General features: G+C 42.9%; 1 protein-coding gene across 1 annotated transcript in view; it reads right to left on the bottom strand.

Moving 5' to 3' along the window:
* MSH5 (mutS homolog 5) overlaps positions 1–24,671 on the bottom strand; it is a 2,353,005-nt gene that overhangs the window by 374,560 nt on the left and 1,953,774 nt on the right. The window contains exon 24 of the mRNA XM_044083236.1: positions 9,959–10,108. Coding sequence (XP_043939171.1) covers positions 9,959–10,108 — 150 coding nt within the window. The remainder of the gene's footprint in view (positions 1–9,958; positions 10,109–24,671) is intronic.

Below are 24,671 nucleotides of genomic sequence, written 5' to 3'. Positions count from 1 at the left end.
CCCATAATGCTTCTCGCTGAATTACCTCAGATCGAGTGACAAACTGGAAGTAATAGGTTAGAGACCATGTCTGTATTCCTACAAGAAAAGAATCAATCTTTCAGGAAAAATCAATTCCACCAAGAAACCAAAGGGCAGGGGGAAGGAGGGTGGGGATGTCAAGTATAAGTGAAGATCGACAACACACATGAAACGTTATGGTAAGACATAACTTCTTTATTTGATGTTCTCAATATTCACTTAATCCTTGACTTGTGGGAGAGAGTCCTCAGCTACCAAAATCCAGGTAGGTCTCCAGAAGAATATTCCTGAGCACCATCGAGCCAAAGGACACTCTGCCCCTAGAGGCCAGATCCAGCTTGTCATGAGTAATAAAGGTATGAGGGGAAGCCCAGGTAGCCACTGCACAAATATCAGTAGAAGCTCTGGAATGAAAGGCTGCACAAGTGGCTACTGCCCTAGTTGAATGTGCCTTAAAATGTCTCGTTAGTTGCACTTTCTTTTTGTTGTAAATGAAAGTTATACAGTCTTTAAGCCATTTCGATAAAATAACTTTAAAAACAGATTTTCCCATAGAAGCAGAAGAAATAACTGGTCCGACTTTCTGATTTCCTTTGTTCTGTGAAGGTAAAAATGCAATTGTCTATGTACATCTAGTAAATGAAGACAATTAACAGTGGCGGCTGATGACTTCAAATCAAAGGGGGGCTGCAGGAGACAGTTGAATGGGTGGGGTCAATTGGGAAGGGGTGTGTCCAACTAGAAGGGGCGGAGCTATGCTCAAAGCCACCAAAACTGGGATTTTAAATATGCTACCCCTGGGTGCCAAATCATCATTATGACAGTCCAATCAAGGCAAAAGGAAGTGTAGAAGAAATAAAAATATTTCAGTGCATTGGCTACATGACAGCTTATTTAATATCTAGATGGAAACAAAAAGGTTGTGAGGCATGAAAAAATAAATTATGTTTTAAATACATTACTGGATACTAGTCAAAATCAAGTATAAAAAAACAAACAGCACTCAGCTCAAACCACTTCTCCTTACACTGCAGTTCTAATTATAATTTATATTCAGCTTTATAAAAGTACCAAGTAACATGCTGAAAGTAGCAATCTCTGTGATACCCCCCTTGTAAAAATGTTTATCCAAAAAAGACCTGCTGCCTGACAACTATATACATGTTTTATGGGGGAAACATGATCAAAGTAAAAAATGAACAGCAAACAAGAAACAAGCTCAAGATAAATTGCTTAGATTACTGCACAGGTTATGGACCACACATGATAGATTGTCATTCTGTTTAGTTTACAGGTAAGGGCAAAGATGACTGCAAGTTTTTAACAAATGTAATGAGCTTCTGAAAATACTGTAATCCTGTCATTTATTACAAATATTGTCATATGCATTTTAATACCTATGGCTTATACGTTATCTAGTTATGTAAATATTATCTGCAGGCAAAAACAAAAAGGTTTTCAATGTTGGTAATTCATTAACAGTATGCTTATTAAAGCTTACTTGCATCTTACAATCTCAGACAAGCTTACCAGATGGTCATTAAAGCATTGCTACTTAAACACAGAGCAACAGGCACTGCAACAACATGCATTTTCTGAATAAGAAGCATAAATCAACAGTATAAAAATATGACAGAAAACCAGAACATTCTGCAAAATCAAGGACAGATGAAAAGCCACTGTAGTACTTGTGTCTACTTCGTATGGGGGGATACTCTGCACACTTGCACTGCATAACTGCTCCTTGCCTTGCTTGGAGACATCCAGAGTCACTACTTGGGGTAGTAGGGTGCAACAAGTATGTCACAATTTGAAATGTCTCTGGCTGACAGTGATGGCCCTGCCACATTTGTCATACATCTGAACCTCAGAGCAAGAAATCTGGACAAAGCCATAAATAGAAGTGGGACAAAGGCTAAAAAATAAGGACAATTGTTAAATATTGCTCTTATAAACTTAGAAAGATATAGAATAGTAGGTCTTGCATTAGTATGAATTATCTGAAGGGTATAAAAATGAAACTCAAATGCCTGTCATTATTTTCTAACTTCAGTCTTTAATGATTTGCCAATAATTTGCCAGGAAACCACAATTTTATGAAAAATGGACCAAAAATGTGATGCAAAAATATAAAATAGCCACATAATACAGCTGGGAACCAGTCAAAGAAGAGTCACTTTTTTAATATTAGTACTGTTAAGTTGAACAGCTGACAAATAGGAAAATCTACATGCATTTCTGAAATAAAAGTAATCTATAACTCTGATCATTACAGTTATTTATTAACTGTAAAACCTCTACATTTTCTTCCAAAATTGTCATTTTGCAGAGGGATTATTAGGGGAGAGCAACATTTTGAGCCAAAGTCGGGGACAGTTGAGAGGCTTGCTTGGATATACCTAATTCTATAAAGTGATTTATTTGTCTGTACCTCTCAACCTCAACACAGGAAAGCTGGACAAGGCCAAATATACTGGGGGAACATACAGACAGTACTAAAAATTGCTGTTGTATAAACTTAGTTGCCAGAATAACAGGTCTTGCTTTAGCATGCATTTTTCAGAAGGGCATGAAGTCTGAAATTCAATGTCTGTCATTATTTAGTGACTTCAATCCTAAATGAATTGCCAAAAAAACACAAATGTTATGAGGGACAAACCAAAAATAAGAAGCAAAAATCTATTCATTCTGTGGAAATCTGGACAGTGGAGAGGTATATTTCAGCCGGGGCTGTCTTTGAGTTTGCCGCCCTTCCCCCCTCATAAAATCATGGTCGAATGGGGCCTCCTCCCCTGCAGCCATTCCAATGTCCCATTACTTGGCTATTTCACCCCATTTACCATAAATACTGTAATGTGCATACTGCTTTACTTCTACGATGATTTGGATTTCATTTAAAAAAATTATTTTCCATTTTACAGCACAAACACTAATAGACATCTGCTAAACAAAGTAATGCAGTCTCATGGGTTCATTAGCTGTACTGATTTTCACTGATAATCAGCTAAATATCCACAACTTCCAAAATTTTAAATTCAGAGTCTGCAGACAGAGATATTCCTGTTTTTCTACAGGCATTGACATGTCACCCTGACTACAGGATAAAACATGGCATTCTTGGAAGCAAACAAACCACCTTAACATCACAGTGAGTTCCCTGTTTTCAGAAGAAAAATGCAAATCACAATGAACATAGCTAAAACAATATTTAGTTGTAGAAAACAATTTAATTTACCAAAGAGCCATACATTCTGCTGGTGCAAGTTAAACAAAATTATTGTTAGTTTCCACACAAAGTTACAATTTAGTCAACATGTGCCTCTATATAACATTTGTGCAGATTTATTGAAAGTCTGTTTGAAGTTCTCCACAAGCTAAACTAAAGAAGCCAACCTTCTTGTAATTCCTCTTCCCAAGTTTCTTTTAAAGGTTGCCTTCTAAAACAGTTGCTAAACTGTAATGGATGCAGCTTTGGGGAGAATGAGAGAGACAGACAACTGGGCTGTGGAGCCTTGCATCAGCTATAAATGGTAAAGTTCTGATTTAGGCAGTCTCAAACTGACTAACAGATAGAACCCACAGTGTGAAAGTAGCTGACTCCAAGTCAGACCGCAGACCAGTCACAAGTGACATCCCATAGGGTTCGGTCCTGGGTCCTCTCCTGTATGATATCTACTACTCTGAAGTCCAAGCCAACACGAAGGGACTCTGGCTGACAAAGTTCACAGACGATTGCAAGTAAGGAGCTATTATTAACTCCCCAAGTGATGTTGAAATCTACAGAAAGGCCTCACTGAGACTAACGAATGGTGTCAGAACCAGGGCCTAAAGCTCAATGCCTAAAAATGTGTCATCATCCCCCTTGGAAAAAACCCAGTTCCCTTGAATTACCACATCGATGGTAGTCCATTGAACACAGAAAGCATTACGAGAGAGCTAGGAACACAGGTTGATAGCAACCTCTCTTTTGACTACCACATTGCCACTGTGGTCAGAAAGTCCTTCTATGTGGCACATCTCATTACTAAGGGTTTTGCCTCCAGGAAGAAAGAGGTCATTGTCTCCCTCTACTATTCCTCATTGGGCCAATCATAGAGTACAATGCCCTATCTGGCATGTACCTCACTAGACACTTGCAACAACTGGAGAGGCTACAAACATACCTCACAAAAAGGATCCTAGGCCTTAAACACTTGTCCTGTATGGACAGACTTAAAAAACTCCAACTATTCTCGGTCACATATCACCTACTTGGAGGCGATCTCCACTTGACTTACAAAGCCATGTCTGACCCAGCACTGTTAGAAATGCTACAAATAAAGAAATGTAAATCCCTCCACACCACACGCTCCAGAGATCTCAACCTCATTACCACAATCGATAATCCACAAGGAAAACGCCAGCTGGTGATGAAGAACACAGCTTTATTGTGCAAACCAAATGTACGATAAAAATTCCACTGTAAAAGTACTTGGATCCAAAATCCATGAACCACGGGATAACCAACAGCATGAAACAACAAGAAATCTAAAACAAGTTAAGCGCTTTCATCCCCAATCTGGCGACTTCTTCAGAACTAGTCCCAAAACCATTCCCAGCATTCTTATATCATTCCAATTAAAGAGGAGCTACAATAAAAACAGAATATGTAATGACTGACTCAAATATATATATATATATATATATATATATATATATATATATTTGAGTCAATCATTACATATTCTGTTTTTATTGTAGGATGGGTGGCACAATGCCAGGGTAATCCTTATGAGCTAGGCTTGTAAAGTCTCCAGGGCTTAGTCTAGTATACACCTATGAGCCTATTAAATACATAAATAGCATCTGAGTAGATCATATTGCAAAATAAGAAGATACAATGAAGCATTATTAAATATTTATTACCTTTATTAGATATTATAATAGTGCAATATTGGGCTGTATCACAATTTGAATTGTCCAGAGTAACAGAGATCATACTTCTACTGTGCAGAGCATTAGCATAGCCATGTCATCATGGTTCTGTCCATGTGCACAGATAATTCCTTAAAATAGAGCTTAGCCTAGTTAGGAATCTGTACAGGACTGTAGCAAGAAAGGGAAAGGGCAGTGGGAGACAAGTATTTGAAAAGGTTAAGATTGTTGTGGATACACACATACACCCACACACACACAGATATAAACACACACAGATTTGAATAAACCTCCCCTCACACACACACACACACACACACACACACACACACACACACACACACACACACACACACACACACACCAGTACCTGAGTGCATCCAGCTCGCTCCGGATGGCCAGTTCCCTGTCCCATCCTCCATTCAATTCAAAAGTCCACAGCAGCAGCTCCTGTTTCAAACCAGTTTCTCATCCCATGCCAGTTCCCTGTCCCATCCTCCATTCAGTTCAAAAGTCCACAGCAGCAGCTCCTGTTTCAAGCCAGTTCCTCGTCCCACGCCAGTTCCCCATCCCCGGAATTAGTAAGCCAGTTCCCCATGCTGAGTTCAAATTGCAGCAGCTCCTGTTTATTGGTGCTGTGTGCTGCCTCCTGCCACCTTTAGCTCATTCCCAGTATGCACAGACTGTAGACATTGCAGTCTGATCCACTTCCAGTCCATGCCAGTTCCCTGTCCCATCTTTCTGAATCTGCTGCCTTCTTTCCGAATCTGGACTGGTTAAACAGCAGTCCGGATTCAAGTTTCTGAACACATATGCGTGGAGTTCTGGGATTTTTTTTTTATTTTGGTTTATAGCTGGGATTTTTTTTTTTTTTTTTGGTTTACAGCTGGAGGGGCTGCAGTCCAATATCACAAGCCATTACACCCTTGTTAGAGAAGTTGGGGTAGAAAACTGGGAGGTGAATAGTCTGATATTGGTTTTGGACACTATCTTAGGCAGAAAGGAAGGATTTTTTCTCAAGGAAACCTTGTCTTTGTGAAAAATAAGGTATGGAGGTATGCAAGATAAGGCCTGTAGCTCAGAAATCCTTCTTGCACAAGTAATAGTTATCAGCAACAATGTTTTCCAAGATAAAAACTTCAAATCACAAGTTGCAGCAGGTTCAAAATGGGAACTACTTACTGACTGAAGTACAAGAATCAAGTCCCAAGGTGCAGAAGGGTCTTTGTATGGAGGTCTGAACATCAAGGTTCCCTTTAGAAAGGCTTTGCAGAGTTTGTGGGACATTAACTTAGTGTCATTAAACCATTATGAAAATATGAAATTGCAGCTAGATGCACTCATGTGGTCGAGGCAGATGCTCCTGCTTCCAAAAGCAATGTTAAGAACTCCAGAACCTTATTGACTGGTGTTGAAAAGGGAACAGGATTCATCTTAAAAGCCCATTTTTAAAATTTTTGCCACATACTGGAGTACAACTTTCTAGTCGCAGGTTTGTGGGAGGCTAGAACAATTCTTTGAACTGGGGAGGCAAGAGTCGAATGCCTGGCAATCATTGGAATTGGAGAAGCCATACAGTGAGCTTGAGATTTGGCAGATTCAGATGAACTAGTCCACCTGGCTGGGAAAAAAGGTCTGGATCCGGGTCCAGTGTTCAAGGTTTCCAAATTAGGTGAGGCCAAAGAAAGTGAAACCAGTCCTGACATGGCCAGAATGGGGCAATGATAATTATTTTGTTCTTTGACCTGTTGGATTTCTTTAGAAACTGTGATATGAGGGGAATCAAGGGAAAGGCTTACAACAGACAGGAGGGCGAATTGTAAAGATGAGTGTCCCTTGGTGACTCCTTCACTGGGGGAATTAGGGCAAAGTAGCTGCTGCACTTGTTCAGGTGGAATGCAAAAATATTGCAGCAGGTTGGCCCAAGAGGCAGAATATCTTTTCCGCCACCAACGGATTGAGAGACCACTCATGAGGCATTAGGATGGTTCTGCTCAATTTGTCTGCAATCACGTTGGAGCTCCACAGAATACTCATTGCAATTAGAAAGCAGTCAAATGAAATCACACATTGCCATACTCTGAGTGGTTTTTGACAAAGAAGGTAAAACCTGGTTCCCCCTTGCTTGTTGATATATAAGATTACTGCCATGTTGTCTGTTTGAATCGCAATCATTCCAGAGGGGAGGGTATCTTGGAATGCCTGCAACTCTAAGAGCAGTGCCCTCATATCTAGAACTTTGATGTGCAAATTGGCCTCTAGCTGGGACCAAGTGCCTTGGACTGTCTTTCCCAGATAATCCCCTCCCATCCCATCTGGGATGTGTCCATGGTCACTATGGCTTGGAGTTGAAGAGGAACAAAGTGTCTGCCTGACAAAATTTCATTGGAGTGAAGCCACCAACTCGGGTCTCTCTTGTACAAGCTGGTGATTAATACTGGATGGGATAGTGGTTGATTCAGTAATGACTGTTGGGACGCCAACAGCCAATAAAGAATCCACATGTGGAATCTAGCCAGGAGAACTAGAGTAATGAAAGCTGACATTGAGCCTAGGGTTTGTAGCAGCAGCCTTGTGTCACCTTTTTGTTGCAAATAATCTGACTTGTGAATTGATTCTCTGAAGTATTTCTGGGGGAAGAGATGCGATGCCTGTACTCATGTTTAGTATCATTCCTATGAATTCCAATTGTTGAGATGGCTCTAGATGGGATTTTTCATAGTTTATAGAGATTCCTAACAAGGAACATGTTTGAAGAATGTAGTCTCTTGCCTTTAAAAGTAGATGCCTGGTGGGAGTGGTGAGAAGCCAGTCATCTAAATATGGAAACACATGGAATCCTTGCAGTCTGAAGTGAGCTGCTACCACTGTCATGCATTTGGTGAACACCCGGGGAGCTGTTGTGAGAACAAAGGGCAGGGTCCCTGAACTGGTAATGACTGGCTGCCAGCCAGAAACATAGGAATCTTCTGGATCGCTTGTCCCTTTTTTATATGGTAATATGCATCCTGAAAATCTATTGAGCACATCCAATCATCTTTTTCCAAAAACGTAAGTATAGACTGAACTGTGACCATTCAGAATTTGGTTTGTTGAACCGATTTGTTCAACTGGCTGAGAACCAGAATCGGTCTCCAGTCCTGTTTTTTTTTTTGGTGCTAAAATGAATCTCAAGTAGAATCTGGATCCTATCTGGTCTGGTGGGACTGCTTGGATGACTCCTTTTGAGCAGTTTTTGAACTTTTTGCTGCATCCCTGTGACTGGGTGAGATGTCTGGGATTCTCTTCAATTATTTCTTCTTGTCCATGAAAGGGATATGGTAGCCTTTGGTGATAATCCTCTGCACCCACTGTTTATCTTGAGCCAGGCAGATAGGTGCAGGGATAATTGTACCCCGACTGCCTCCAGACGACAGCAGTCAGGCCTCCTTTCAGGAACGTTGATAAGAGTTACCAGGGAAACAGTCTCTGGAACCCTGATTTTGCAGGCCACCTCTGCCTCGAGCACAGAGTCTTCCATTGCGACTTCCCCCTCTGCCTCGGGGGAAATCATTGCCACATGAGTCTTGGAAAGGCCCTTGGGACTTTTTGAACCATAGCTTCCCACTACTCCGGTTTCTGGAGTAAGACCGTTGAGGAGTGGAAAAGCGCAGGCCCACAGCAGAAAGGGTTTTTCCATCCTTCTCACATCTAGCCAGGGTATCTAACGTTAGGGCCAAAAAGAGATGTTGCATCAAACGAAGCATTGATGAAAGAAGACTTAAATGGCTGGGAAAATTATTTCCTCTCAAAAAGGGCCCAGTGACTGAAGCCATGACATATGGCACAGTCTTCTTGAATGTGCACCGTGCCCAAGCAATACATACATAGGGTGTGTCTATCAGAATTAGGTAGCTTGCATTCGCAGTCCTGGCATCTTTTGAAGCCAGATGTTCCCTTATGTTTTTCAAGCATTTACATGTGTGCTCGTGCACTCACACAAACAAACAAGCAAGGAAGGCGGGCAAAATTAAGGTTTAGATTTTTAGGTTTTGGAAGTCATACCAACAATGGTATGAAAGTTTACCTCATGGGAAAGGAGGAAGGAAGGAAGAAAGAAAGAGATGTACCAATGATGGTATGAAGAATTAATAGTAAGAGGGGGAGAGAAAATACCAATGAAGGTAGGTATAACAGAAATGCCAATCGTGTTACAGAATAGCAAGAAAGAGGAGCTGGGTATTACAAATGAGGAAAGAAATCACTAATGAGATGAAAAAGAGGAATTGTTACTTACTACCAAAAAGAAGTAGCTTGCTCGAGAGCTGTTTAGATAAACCCGTCTAGCACTGAAAAGTGGCAAATGATAGTTGCATAAAGTACAGATTTCAATAATTTTGTTTGCAACAGTAGACTTGGATGAAGGAAAATTCAAGTTATTTCCTGGAATGTTAATGTCCCCCACGATTACATTGTATCCCTGATGAAATTTATCACAGATATTACCACATAACCTGTTACCATGCTCTTTTCCTGAGCTCGGGAGTATATAGAAGTTTCCCACCTTCCAGTCATATTTTGCCTAACTTAATTTCACCATCAAAAGGTCCAACAACTCATCAGAATGAACAGCAGTGAAGACAAACTTAGTAGACACACACACACACACACACACACATATATATATATATATATATATATATAGATAGATAGATAGATAGATACACCACTGCCTTTTGTGGTGGTGCACCTAAAATAAAAAAAAAATAAATGTATGACAATGAAAGAATCTTATCTTGAAAACCTAATTTCCTAAGTTGCACTGAGCATATATTGTACAGTAATACTGCTTTTACACTATGGATACACTCGTCCCCAACCAAAACAATATAAATCAGTATCAAACAAAAAATATGAGAATAATGTAATGACATTCTTTGCTTTTCCTTTTTTGCATTCAGAAAAGCAAAAGAATAATGCAGTTATATTAGATTCTGAAGGGTGTATGAGTACTTTCACTGAATTTCTATGTTCACTTGTTTACCTGGTTGAGATCAATCATGAAAGTTGATAATCCCACAGAAACAGACTCTCTACTTTGTATCCGTGTGTAAATTCCATCCAGCATTCCAATCTCTGCTTCAACAGCAGGAACATAGCTTCCTATCAGTGCCATGAATATGATTAGACCCACCTGTTGATATTTAATACAAAAGTACAAATTTTACTATTTAGTACTTTACAAACTTTCAGAATTTACAGTCTTGTTTTCCTTCAACCTATATTAACACTCCAGAAAAAATAGCTGTGTAAGTAAACTTACCATAACAGCAGATGTTCAAATCATTATTGCTGCAATAGCCAAAACTGTAGGGGTTATATTCTGCCTTGGAGAGAACAGCTATCCAGCTTCCACCTTCCACTCATCCAGACTGGATTTGTGATCAAGCAGAAAAAGAGAAAATCAGAAATCTGGGTGTCAAGCCCTTCACAGCTTTTTTACCAACTGAAAGATGGAGATTAGAGTCCTTAAAGACGTCAGTTCTAATAAATAACAATCAATGTCTTCAATATAACAACAACAACAAAAACTCAAACAAAAAATATAGGGAGAGGAAGGGAGGGAGCTGTGACTGCAACAGTAATCATTCAAACATCTACTTTTATGGTAAGTTTATCAGTGTGGCAATAGCTTTACTATATTGGTAGAATACCATAGCTTATAAAGATTAAGGAGGAGGAAGGATGAGGATGCAGGGCCCCCTACAGAATGATCCTACAAAGCCTGTTGTAGACATGGAAAAGGAATCTAGGTTGTAGTGCTTTGAAAAAGTAAGTACAGGAGCAAATTGTTGCCTCTAGAAAACTTCTGAAGTCCACCCCTTTCCACAAAGTTACTGATGAATCCAAGACCCTGATAGAATATGACTTGACCCTGCCTGGAATTGATATGTTATTGTGGGAATAATAAAAGATGACAGTAGAAAAGAGAAATAAGAAATGCAATGTTGGTCCACTGACAGAAAACACAAAGGCAGTAGAATACAGATGTGATGTTAAGAAAATGTATAACTGCAATTTGCAAGCTTAGATGCATTTAGGGTTAAAAAGAAATTAATACGTTTATTCTGTGTGAAATATGTGCAGCTGCAGGATACCTTGATAAGAGGACAATTGACGCCTGAAAGTCTACCATAGTCAGCAGAATGTATTGAGGCCAGGGTTGTATCTTGACCCTAGGCAAATGTATCACATCAGAACTCGACAGCTGAAGGAGTGTGAGAAACAAGGGAGAGCTGAAATAAGCCCAAGGCCAGGTTGTTTTTCTCAATCATGTTTTTGCAATACAGCAATTTTCTGACCATGTCAGCAGTAAATCTAACAATACCTTCTTGTACACATTCAGAAAACTGTATAAGAACAGCATGCTGAGCTATGGAAAATCAGACAAACCTTGTGCATACATGCTTTGTCTCCTTGCTGCAAGTAATAAAGGGTGCCTTGCTTGAAGCTTATGTGCATTCATCTTTGTGTTTTTCTTTACAGATTGGTCCTTCAAGCCGGAACCCTCTCTTCACCACGGATCAGATGGCCAGGTGGCTGAAACCGTACGGGGAAGAAACCAAATTGGTTCTTCTTATATGTAAAGTCCTCTGACTGAATTGTCGTCAAAAGAAGCCAGCCACTTTCTGATCTGCGACTGAAGACGGGTTTTCCGCGAATCAGCGATCAATCATGTGGGCTCAGGTAAGGTGAATCTACTTTTTCTGTTTCAAGATCAGGGACTGGATGTGCACTGTTTCTGTCAGATTGTGTTTTCTTACACTCAGGGATAGAAAAGGTACAATCTTGTCATAGATCAGGTGAAACAGATCAGTAGGCTTTTAGACAGTCATTCTGAAGAGACTTTAACAAAATTCGTGGTACACGTAAAAATCTGAAGGCATCAGGTAATATTTTTCTGAACAGTCTACATAGCAAACAAAATAGGGAACAATGGGTAATAATTGTGCAGACACCTGGAAATCCAGCGTTAACGGAAGATGCAAAATATATGCAGTCACAGCGCGCAGACAATATTAAATACTTTTCAAAATGGGTTATTAAGTATGAATTTGATGGTAAATTAGAAAAATCCTCACTTATCAAACTTATCAAGCAACTCAAACCTGATTCTAAGTGTCAAGTTAAAAAACAACGACAGGAATTCCCCAGGCACACAGGTGGCTGGAGGAAGCAAACCGCAGAGACCAAAAGAACAAAGATTCGAAGACAATGTTTTTAGATAAGGAAGACAATAATTTGGTAGTGGCATCGGCACCTCCGCCTCCCCTTCCTTTACCTGATTACGGAGCAAGTGGACAAATTGACCCACCCCCATTATATCCTATGCTCACTGGAGATTGGACATTATAAAATTGAAACTAGCTAAAATCAGAGATCCCATTGAAACTAGGTCCCGAACAAAGGGAAATAATCAAGAAGGCGGCTCTGAATTATGGCAAGTAGTTAAGGATACACGACCCGTGGAAGAATATGCCCACTTATAGAAGTACCAAACCCTCAGGCAGGACAGGAAGATCAGAGTCCAACCATCCTAGTATACAGACCTTGGACTCCGGAAGATATCAGGAAAGCTACAGAAGGGATTCCCCATCCGAAACTTAATTTCAGGAAATTTTCAGAAGATTTACAAGGAATGAGGCTAAGTTACAACTTAAATGGGGAAGAAATAGAAAAGGTAGTAAGACAGATTGTAAGACGAGATTGGTACATGATTTGTGGCAACTGGAATTCTATGATGCTGCACAAAAGCCACTTCCACACAGCAGTGCAGAATTAGATACAAGAGTAAAAGGACTTACAGACTGCATCTCTGAAAAATGGAAACCTAGGGCAGACTGGACTTGCATTAACCAATGTGTCCAGCAGGAGGGTGAATCAGTTGACCAATATTTTGCTAGACTGTTAGAATGTTTTAACAACCACTGTGGAATGAAGTTTCCTGAAGATCAAAAATGAGAAGTTATGTACCTACCATAATGTTCCATGTTAGTTGTCTTCTCTCGCCTTCTTTCTTGCTTGATGGGTTCGGAGCCGATCCTCGGCTCCGACTCGGCACTTTGCTAAGCTCGAGAGTCACTTTTACCAGCTCGAGGCAGCCCCATATCCCATGATGCAAGGCGGTAAGTACCCAGATCTCGTTTGGTCCCTATAGGCAACAACACCTAGCACAGAAAACTTTCCTAGAAGGAAAGAAAGGCAAAAAGCCTAAAGGATGGGCTATAAAAAAGGCCAGAACTAGCTGGTCTTAAGAAGCAATCTTCCAGATAGGGAGAAAAAGGTCTGTCCAGGCCAGGGGGCAGGCGGGAGGGTCGCAAGAAAGAAGGCGAGAGAAGACAACTAACATGGAACGTTACGGTAGGTACATAACTTCTCAATGTTAAGTTGTCAATCTCGCCTTCATTCTTGCTTGATGGGACCGCCCCTAGCACCTCTATCCTGGGTGGCTCAATGGAACAGACTCTTGAGAACTGTAGAGCCAAAACTGGCTCTATCCCTGGAGGCCAAATCCAATTTGTAATGAGAAACAAAGGTATGAGGAGTGGCCCAAGTGGCTGCAGCACAAATAGTGTCTAATGGAAGTCTAGCCTGAAAAGCTGTGGAAGTGGCTAAGCTTCTGGTTGAATGCGCTTTTGGTTTTGAGCACAGCTGTTTTCCCCTAAGCTGATAGATTTCGAGATGGTGGAAGAAAGCCATCTAGATAAGGTCACTTTGGAGACAGGAAGGCCTTTCTTATTTTCAGCATAAGAAAGAAAGAGCTGATCGGATTTCCTGAATTGTTTTGTTCTGTCCAAATAATATCTGAGTTGGCGGTGAACATCAAGATAATGTAATTTTGTTCCGATCTGTTTGAGTAATTAGGGAAAAATACAGGGAGATCAATAGATTGGTTCAAATTAGTTTTGAAGCCACCTTAGGCAAAAGGTTGGATTAGTTCTCAAGGATACCCTGTCCTTGTGGAAGACCAAGTAAGGGGGACGAACAGATAGAGCATGAAGTTCTGACACTCTCCTGGCCAAGGTAATAGCAACAAGGAAGAGTGTTTTCCATGAAAGAAACTTCAGGGAACATGAAACAGCTGGCTCGAAGGGAGGAAGAATTAAGGATGTCAGCACTAGATTTAGGTCCCATTGAGGAGGAGGACTCCAGACAGGAGGTTTAAGGAGAAAAATTCCTTTTAGAAAGGCTCTACAAAGCCTGTGGGACATAATGTTGTGATCTGCAAACCCGACATGAAAGTTCGAGATAGCAGCCAACTGAACTTTGACCGTGGAAGATGAAGAGCCCGAGTGAAAGATTTCCGCTAAGAAATCCAAAACTGCATGAACAGGAGCAGTAAAGGGATCTATATTTTTTGATTTTGCCCAACAAGAGAAGTGTTTCCACTTGCTGGTATAAATCCCTCTAGTAGAGGATTTAAGGGAAGCCACTATGATATCCCTAACAGGATTAGAGATCATAGGAAGCCTGGCTAAGGAAGGAAGTGGAGCAACCAAGCTGTGAGGTTGAGAGAAGGAATAGACCGATGCAGCTGACCCGATTGGTGAATCAGAAGGTCTGGCACTGGGTCCAGATGCCATGGCTGCACCAATAGGTGACGATGGAGGAACGGAAACCAAATTTGTGGAGGCCAATAGGGGGCAATGAGAATCATTTTGGCTCTCAAAATGGTGGCTTTCTGGAGTACTTGTGGAATCAACGGAAAAGGAGGAAAAGCATAAAGAAGTCCCTGGGGCCAATCCTGGGTAAGAGCGTCTCTGGGGGGATGGCCTGGCAGTGGGAAGAGAGAAAAGAAGTCTGGGCATTTGCTGTTTTGGGGAGTAGCAAAAAGATCGCAACATGGGCGGCCCCATTCTAGAAAAATCTCCTCCACTATAGATTGTTTGAGAGACCACTCGTGAGGCATGAGAATAGCTCTGCTCAATCTGTCCGCTAAAATGTTGGTTTTTCCTAGGGATATGCGTTGCTACCAGAAACCGATGAGAGGAGATCGCCCATTGCCAAAGTCTGAGAGCTTCTCGACACAAGGGGTAGGACTTGGTTCCGCCCTGTTTGTTGATATACCATACTACAGACATGTTGTCTGTGTGAACTGCAATTGTTCCCAAGGGAAGAAAGTCGTTGAGGGCTTGCAACGTTAAAAGCACTGCTCTCATCTCTAGGACATTTATGTGCAGGTGGTATTCGAACGGTTGCCACGTCCCATGAACCATCCTGCCCTGATAATGACCCCCCCACCCGATCAGGGAGGCATCCGTAGTGACTGTGGCTACCGGGGCCGGGGATACAAAGGGTCTGCCCTGATGAATCTGGGGAGAAGAAATCCACCAGGATAGATGATTTTTGCAAACTTGTGTCACCAGGATTTGGTGACGCATGGGAAGTTGTTGGTAAGACCACTGGGTGAACAACATCCATTGAAGAAGACGTATGTAGAAGCGGACCAAGGGAAGAAGGGTAATGGCCGCTGCCATGAGGCCCAACACCTTCAGAACCATTCTGGCTTGCACCTTTTTGCTGGCAAGGATGATCCGCACGTGACTTTGGATATCTGAGATTCTTTGGTCTGTGAGGGTTGCTGATATCCGAACAGTGTTTAAGTTTGCGCCTATGAAAGTAATAGACTGGCAGGGCAACAAGGAGGATTTTTCGTAGTTGATCGAAATTCCTAATTGAGTGCAGAGATTTAGGGTGTAATCCCTGGCTTGGAGAAGTTGATGCCTGGTGGTGGCTGAAAGGAGCCAGTCGTCGAGATACGGAAACACCTGGAATCCTTGACGTCTCAGGTGAGCCGTGACCATTGCCATACATTTGGTGAACACTCTGGGGGCTGTAGTGAGACCAAAGGGCAGGGCTCTGAATTGAAAATGACTGGACCCCAGCCGAAAGCGGAGAAACCTTCTGGAGCGTCTGTGAATTTTTATGTGATAGTACGCATCCTGAAGGTCTATTTTGCACATCCAGATGTCCTTGCCCAGGAAGGGCAAAATTGATTGAAGTGTGACCATTCGAAATCTTGTCTTTCTCACAGACTTGTTGAGTCTGCTGAGATCCAATATTGGTCTCCAGTCTCCCGTCTTTTTGGGGACCAAAAAGAACCTTGAGTAGATTCCGGGCTCTGAATGGTCTGTTGCAACTGGCTGAATGGCCCTTTTTTGTAGAAGCTTTGATACTTTTAACTTTGCTATTTCCCTTAGACCGGGTGGCACGTCTGGAAGGGAATTTTTGTGATTGAAAGGACTTTCCTCAAAAGGAATCTTGTATCCCTCGGATATGACCGACTGTACCCATCTGTCTTGTGAGAGGGAACGTCAGGCTTCTGGGTACAGCGATAGTCTTCCCCCGACTGCCTCCAAGGATGGACAGTCGGGCAACATCTCAGGGATGCTGGAAGGGCTTGTCAGAGAGAGGCTCTCTGCTTCCCTGGTTTTGTGGACCCCCTCTGCCTCTAGGACGGCGTCTGTTATTATTACCCCCTCTGCCTCTAGGGGTAAACTGACCATGTGTGTCTGGCGTGACTCCCTGGGATTTACGGAACCACATTTTTCCACCCTTCTGACCTTTGGGGTAAGGTCTAGAGGGGGTAGAAAAACGGACCCCTACGGCAGAAAGAGTCTTGCCGTCCTGCTCACACCTGGTCAATGTATCCTTCACTTGAGGGCCAAACAAAGCTGACCCATCAAAGGGAGAATTTGTGAAGGACGCCTTAAAGGGATCTGCAAAATTACAGAGCCGCATCCAGGATTGACGTCTGAGAGCCACTCCTGTACCTGCGGCTCTACTCGCTCCATCTGCTGCATACGAAATCAGCCCCATGGAGGAGTTAGCTATAGAATTAAGGATTCCTAGCTGAGAAGCTATCTTTTCTTGAGCCTCTGGAGCTGTAGGATCCTGTACTACTTCACCTAGTTCTTTAAGGATGTCCCTTTGGAGTCTGGTGAAGTGACATAAATAGTTCAGTGAACGCATGGCAAAGGTCGCTGAGGAGAACATCCGCTTACCATACCTGTCCATGGTCCTAGAATCCTTATTAGGAGGATGGACTGGTACGGAAGGATCTGCAAGTTCATTCTTAGTGGTGGCCGCCACCACCATGGCATCAACAGGGACACCTTTTGTAAGGAATTGCTTTTCAGAAGGGGCTGTAATAAATTTAGATGGCCTCCTAGGAACTGGCTCTACAGAATCAGGAGCAGCCCAAGCCTTCCGAGCAATAACCTCCATAAGGGGGTCGAAAGGAGGAGACACCCAGGAGGTGGAGGGTCGAGATCCAAACGCCTCTAGGTATACCGACTCATCCTCGGAGGGATTTATGGAGGGCCAGTTTCCCCTCTGTTTTAGGAGTTCCAGGATGTCTGAAAAGGAGACATCCTCAGAGGGGGATCTTGGGGATCCCTCCGACTCATCTAAGTCGGTATCTGAAGTGGTAGACTCAGGGAGTCCAGGTGTTTCTCTTACAAGTCCTCTTGCGCGGAGGATCTCCTGACTGGTCAGGAGAATCCTCGGAAGAGGGGGTTCTTCCCAGTGGGGAAACCTGAGGCAGTGGATCTCTAGGTCCGGGAGCAAGAGAGAGGGAAGAGATATCGACAGGCAGCATAGAGGGAGGAGCTAAGGGAATAGACTGCTGACTGAGCCCAGTGGCCAGCTCACTCTTCATCACCTCGAAGGCTCCCCTCCCAGGGAGATCCGAGAGAACCCGTTCCGAAGAAACTGGGACTCCCGGGCCCACCGAAAGGGAAGGCTCCGAGGCAGATGTCAGAGCCGAGCTCACCAAGGCCGAAGCTCCAAGGGGAAGAGCGGGGTCGGACAAGGGTCCAATGCCACTCACCCCCTCGGAGGAGACCAGGGAAGCCCGACCACCGAATCCCTCCAAGGAAGGTCTCGAGGAGGAGATAAGAGTAGATGCTGAAGGTGCAGAAGGAGGGGGTATCTGCCCCTCAGCCATAGCCGTAACTATTCCCGTAGACTCCAGCTCCAAACTCTGGCGTAGAGTCGAAGGAGGAACTTGAAGGGGGTGTGGACTAATAGTCGTCTGTTGAGACGGACTATGAAGCATCTGGGCCAGTGCCTGTGATTTTAATAATCTGCTTACCACCCTCTGTAAATCATGGTCTGATAACCTGGAAGACCTAGATGATCGGCTCCGATGGCTCCGTTCCGAAAGAAGAGGTGAGGCCGGAGCCGACAGAATTGGTTCCAAAGAGGGAGACCTAGACCTCTTCCTCGAAGGAACCATCGGAGCCAACAAACCCACGGATCCAGTCGGAGCCCATAACTTTTCGGCTCCGAGTGTAGATCTAGATGCATCGGCTCCAGCCGGAGCCGATGCAGGCATCGAAATAGTGGTGTCGGAGCCGGTCGGCACCGACACCGAAGCCTGGGCCACATGGTGGTTGGAGCCAGTCGGAACCGACACCAAAGTGACCATAGTAGTATCGGCACCGATAGCCATCGGTGCCGAGGATTTAGCCAAGGTCAGATCGGCTCCAGCCGAAGCCGATCTCGACTCCGACAAAGTTGGAGCCAAGGCCGAAGACTTAGATACAGAAGCCTGGGCCTTAGTCTTGGAAGGCTTTCCCGGAGCCGATTTGGCCGGGGAGCCCTCCGGTTTAAGGAGTCCCCTTAAAATAAGCTTGTTTCTCCTTTCCTGCAGGACTCTCTGGCTAAAAGAGTGACATATTGCACAGGAGTCCTGCAGGTGGAGAGGTCCCAGGCAGTATAAACAAGAAGTGTGACCGTCTGTCAGAGACATCTTCTGACAGCACGAGTCACACTTCTTGAAGCCTGAGACCCTCTGCTCTTTGGACATTATGGTTACACAAGCAGTACACACACAGTCCCAAATCAGACAATTAAAATTAAAGATAACAAGTAAAAAACCTCACACACACACACACCCTGACAGGGGGGGGGGGGGATGGGAGGGAAAGAAAGGCCTGACTAACAAAAAGAAGATGGAAGAATAAAGTTAGTCAAAAAGGGGCTTACAATTAACTAAAAGTGAAAGATTTTTAAGAAAAATGATTTTTTTATCTGATAGGGGCAACTAGCAGTTTAAATATAAACACTTACCAGGAGCTGGTAAAAGGAGGACCTCATCAGCGAAGCGGCAAACGAGATCTGGGTACTTACCGCCTTGCATCATGGGATATGGGGCTGGCTCGAGCTGGTAAAAGTGACTCTCGAGCTTAGCAAAGTGCCGAGTCGGAGCCGAGGATCGGCTCCGAACCCATCAAGCAAGAATGAAGGCGAGATTGACAACTTAACATCAAGATTCCCCAAATGAACAGCAGTTAAAGAATGCATTTCTAAAAGGTAGTAGTGCACCTAATAAGCAGTTTCATTACAAAACACATGGTTGACCATCGAACAAGCAGATTACACTCACTGCTTGAATATGCTAGACATGCTGAAAGGCATTTTAATAGCAAAAGGAAAAAGAAGGCTCAGGTATTCTCCGTGGAAGATGGAGCAGAAGTTTATGTAGTACACCCCGGGAAAAAGGGCAGGAAGAATGTGCAGGGAGGGAGGCAGTCTGATCAGCGATCAGAAGACTTTGAAGGACGCAAAAAGAGGGGAGAATGTTTTAAATGTGGTAAAAAGGGACATTTAACCACGGATTGCAGGAAAAATAAGAAGGCAACAATGGAAGATAAGGAAGGTGAAGACTGACTATATGATAGTCAGGAATCACTAGAAGAGACCAGTAGAGAAAGGACAAATGAGGATGTGAAAAGGGAAGTAGAGGAAGTAAGAGAAATTAATGACAATACAGAAGACGAAGTACTAGACTTAGCTTTATTAAGCTTGCAACTCTATTTAGCAGATACGACGCCAGAAGTTACACTTTTGGTGGAAGGCAGAGAGGTTAAATTTCTATGTGACTCAGGGGCATCACGGACCCTGATACATCCCTCTGAATTGCCTAAAAAATCAGAGTCATCTGACTACATATTAGTTAAAGCAGCTAATGGGCAGCTATATCGTGAACCGCTCTCCCACAATAACTGATCCTGTTTCAGGATTGACACAAAAAGGTAAGAATGTAGTTTCTGCAAAATGCCCTGTTAATCTCTTGGGCAGGGATCTCAGAGTTATTTGATATAGTGGTGGTTCCGACTATGCAGGGTATGGAAGCACAGTGATGAGGTGACACCTTTGTGGTGCAATCGGGGGGCGAGACGTTTTATTGGTACAGTCAGGACCTGGTTACGACTGGTCCACAGACTGTGACCAAAGAACTGATGAACATAGCCATCAGTAAGTTTCCCTCCCTTGACATTGATAAACAGCACCTACTGCATTGTACCCTGTATTTTTGTAACACACCAGGACCTGATAAGGAGTATGAAAGAGAGTTATTTAAGCATCGCACAAGCAGATTGGTACTGAGAAACTTATACTGGGACACAGAAGGGAATAGCGTAGCCAGCTGTTCACTGCCCCAGGAGTTTTTGACACTTTATGAATCCAGTCGACTACCACATGTTAGTTTGACCAAGAATAAAAACATACAGTGGAAGGACCTAGGGGAGAGAGTCACAAGATGGGAAAAACAAACAGAATTGGAGCTGTCAGGACAGGGAATACAAGTACAAACACTGAATTGGGTAACTCAAACTAACCCAGCTGTACATTTGCATTCTCACAAAAACAGCTGATGGGTACTCCTATTGACGGAAGAAGAAAATGCCTTGCGGAATATACCAGAAACCCTCTGGTCAGCAGGGAAATCAGATGTAGGACTTATCCGTATGGCAGGACCAGTTAGTATCACACCAAAGTCAGCATCTGGACCACAAAAGAGACAGTATCCCTTACGGAAGGATGCAGAGGCAGGAATAAAACCTATCATAGCAGCATTACTTAAGGGACAGGTGCTAGTGGAATCTCCCGATTCTCTGTATAATACACCCTTATTTCTGGTCAGAAAAGCCAATGGAGAATGGCGTATGGTTCAGGATCTACAAGCTGTAAATGATGCAGTAATACCAAGGGCACCCATAGTGCCAGATCCACACACTCTGTTAAATGACTTAAAACCTCAACAAAAGTATTTTTCTGTGGTGGATATTAGTAACACATTATTTTCAATACCGATACACCCAGACAGCCAGTACTGGTTTGCGTTTACATTTCAAGGTAAAAGATATACATACACGTGACTACCACAAGGATATTGTGAAAGCCCTATGATATTTTCACAAGAAATGTCAAGTAACTTGGCAGGATTTAACCCAGCGAAGGGTAGTCAGGTCTTACTTTATGTCGATGACATTTTATTGGCAGCCCCCACCCTGCAGGATTGCAGGGAAGATACAATAGCACTTTTACAATTCCTAGCTGCTGAGGGACATAAAGTGAACAAGGACAAACTTCAGCTTTGGAAAAAACAGGTAAAGTACTTGGGATATGTAATATCCAAGGGAAGTAGAACTTTAGATGAGGACAGAAAGGTAGCAATCTTGCAGGCACCAAAGCCTACCACCAAGAAGGAAATTATGTCCTTCTTGGGAACGACTAACTTTTGTCGAAGCTGGATTCCAAATTATGCCCTGGAATCTGCACCTTTAACTAACCTTATTTATAGGACACCCATGGCAGCACAGGACCTGTTACAATGGACAACAGAGGCAGAATCCACTTTCTGTAAACTGAAGGAATTGATAGCATCCTCTCTAGTTCTGGGTTTGCCTAATTATCATAAGCATTTTTTCCAGACAGTGGATTGCAAGCAGGGTTATATGACATCAGTATTAACACAACAACATGGGGATAAGCAACATCCCATTGCTTACTATTCATCACAATTAGACCCAGTGGAGCGATCCCTGCCCCACTGTGTACAGGCAGTAGTTGCGGCAGCAATGGCAGTGCAGGCTTCGGCCTCAGTAGTCTTGTTTCACCCTCTCACTTTGAGGGTACCCCATGCAGTCACGATTATTTTGTTACAGGAAAAAGTAGCATATCTTTCCCTTGCTAGGCATCTCTCCTGCATGACCATATTGTTGAGCCAACCTCATATGACAATTGAACGATGCACGACTTTAAACCCCTCTACTCTGCTCCCAACTCCTGCAGATGGCACACCACACCGCTGCCTGCAGATAATCGAGCAAAAGACATTACCTAGAAAAGATCTCACGGATGTCCCTTTGGATGCCGCCGAGGTGACATATTACGTGGATGGCTCGTGCAAAAGGGGCCCTGCAGGACAGAACCTAGTAGAATATGCAGTAGTCTCTGATACTGAGGTTGTAGAAGCAAAATCTTTACCGCAACATTTATCTGCACAGGCAGCAGAATTGATTGCCTTGACACGGGCATGTACCTTAGCGAAGGGTAAATGTGTAAATATCTTCACTGATAGCCAGTACGCTTTTTCCACTGTACATGTGTTTGCACAACAGTGGAAAAACCGAGGGATGATAACATCTACTGGCAAACCTATAAATCATGCGCAGTTAATTTTCGATCTTTTAGAATCCATTCAGTTGCCCCGAAAAGTGGCCATTTGCAAATGTCCAGCTCATACCAAGCAACAAGATATAATTTTGAAAGGTAATGGAAGAGCTGATACAGCTGCAAAATAAGCAGCTACAGAGGTATTCTTTCTAAATAAGGAATTACAACCCTCTGAAATTCTGAACTCAGATATGTTAAAAACAATGCAGACACTCACTAAGCATGCAGAAAAACAGCACTGGATGAAACGAGGAGCAGTCCTCGAAAAGGGGCTGTACATCTCTAAGGAAGGAAAACCAATACTACCTTCTAACTTGCTCCGCTATGCGGCATTGTTGAGCCATGGGCAGTGCCATGTCTCAACAGGGGGGATGGTACAGCTGGCGAACCAGGTGTTCACAACGTATGGATTTACAAACTATTCTAAAAAATTTTGTTTAATGTGTCAGATTTGTAACAAACATCATGCACAAGGGGCAATAAAACCTGAACGAGGGAGTTTTCCCACACCACCATATCCGTTTCACACTATCTGTATGGATTTTATAGAACTTAACAAATGTGAAAACAAGACGTACTGCCTTGTCATTACAGATATGTTCTCCAGGTGGGTGGAAGCTTTTCCAACCAAAAATCCAGATGCAGCTACAGTAGCAAAGGTACTTGTTAAGGAAATTATTCCTAGGTTTGGCATCCCAGAGAGAATCTATAGTGACAATGGCACACACTTTGTAAATCAAACTATACAGCAGCTAAGTTTTTTGGTATTTCTCTTAAAAATCATTATGCATATCATCCGCAGTCTGCAGTGCTGGTTGAAAGGCATAATGGCATACTAAAAAGCAAACTAAGGAAATTGATAGCTGAAACGGGAAAAACCTGGCTGTACTGTTTACCTCTGGCACTGTTGAGCATGAGAACTGTCCCTACAGCAAAAGGACTGACTCCTTTTGAAAAGCTGTATGGAAGGGCTTATTACACACCCCCCATTGGAAACCTCTCATGTCATCAGACCAGGAAGCTGATTTTACACTGGCTGAATATATGAAAAAGTTGTTGAGTTCTAAACATCTGTTGCAGTTTAATTCTGTTTCAGGTCAGAAGCAAGCCAAAACATCGGAAGTGACAGTGACGCCAGGAGGCTGGGTGTGGATTAAAATCGTGAAGTGAAAGAACTGGGCATCGCCAAAGTGGGAAGGTCCCTACCAGGTGCTTCTTTCAACACCTACTGCAGTCAAGATAGCAGAACGGGCTTCGTGGCTACATCTGACGTACTGCAAGTTGGTGAGAAACTTCGAACTGGACAAGGACCTTACCTCTCCATCGGGACCCTAAGCACAAAAGTCTGGCTACAAAGGGGGGTCAGATCAATAGGAACTGATCTGTCTCAAACCCAGTGAAGCAATCATTGGTGCTAAGGTCCTATAGGGCAGAGAGTAAGATCACGTGTCCAAGCAAAAATGACTGAATCAAGAAAATATCTTTTTGGAAGAACTGGAGAAGACAGAGACAATACGGAACAACCATTTCCACAGAAATATTGCATGACCATCCTACTAATCATCATGGTAACAATAATATTTTTGTTATGGCCATTTCTCTTCTCTGTTACACAAGTAGAATTTAGTAAGCGTGAGTGGCAACCAAATTTCAATACTTACCAGGCAATCAAATACGTGTATGCTGAAACCTTCAATGTTTCGAATTGTTGGGTCTGCACAGCTCTACCAACAGCATATGGGGGATTACTGCTAACTTCAGTTCCCTTAGGGGCTAATAAGACCTGGGAAAACCTAATTCATGACACATCAAATGTCACATCAGAAGATAAAGTAGCATTACACTTGTCTATTCCTCAAAAGGGAACTGTGTGTTTTCATAAGAATGATACAGTCAGGGCAGAATGGAGCCATTGCAATGCAACAGTTCCCTATAGATGCTATACTAAACCTAATAACACTGGATCTTATTGCAATACAAACTATGATTCATTTTTTGAACTGATGCATAGAACAATTGAGGAAGTAAAATGTGATTCTGCTCTCTACAAACAACTGTCCATAATTGACAAAAAATGCTTCACGCAGGACAAGGGTATGTTTATAATAAAGCTACCACTAAAGTAGAAGATTGTTACTTTATATGCGGAAGAAAAGCATATAAATGGCTACCTGAAAACTGGTCCGGTAGCTGTTTTTTGGGATACCTGGTTCCGGCCATACGACACA

Source organism: Protopterus annectens, chromosome 9.part0, assembly GCF_019279795.1.
Source record: "Protopterus annectens isolate FY-2018-M chromosome 9.part0, PAN1.0, whole genome shotgun sequence".
In the NCBI taxonomy this organism is placed as follows: domain Eukaryota; kingdom Metazoa; phylum Chordata; order Ceratodontiformes; family Protopteridae; genus Protopterus; species Protopterus annectens.
Note: the sequence above shows the minus strand (reverse complement) of the source record. Positions and strands in the feature narration are given on the sequence as shown.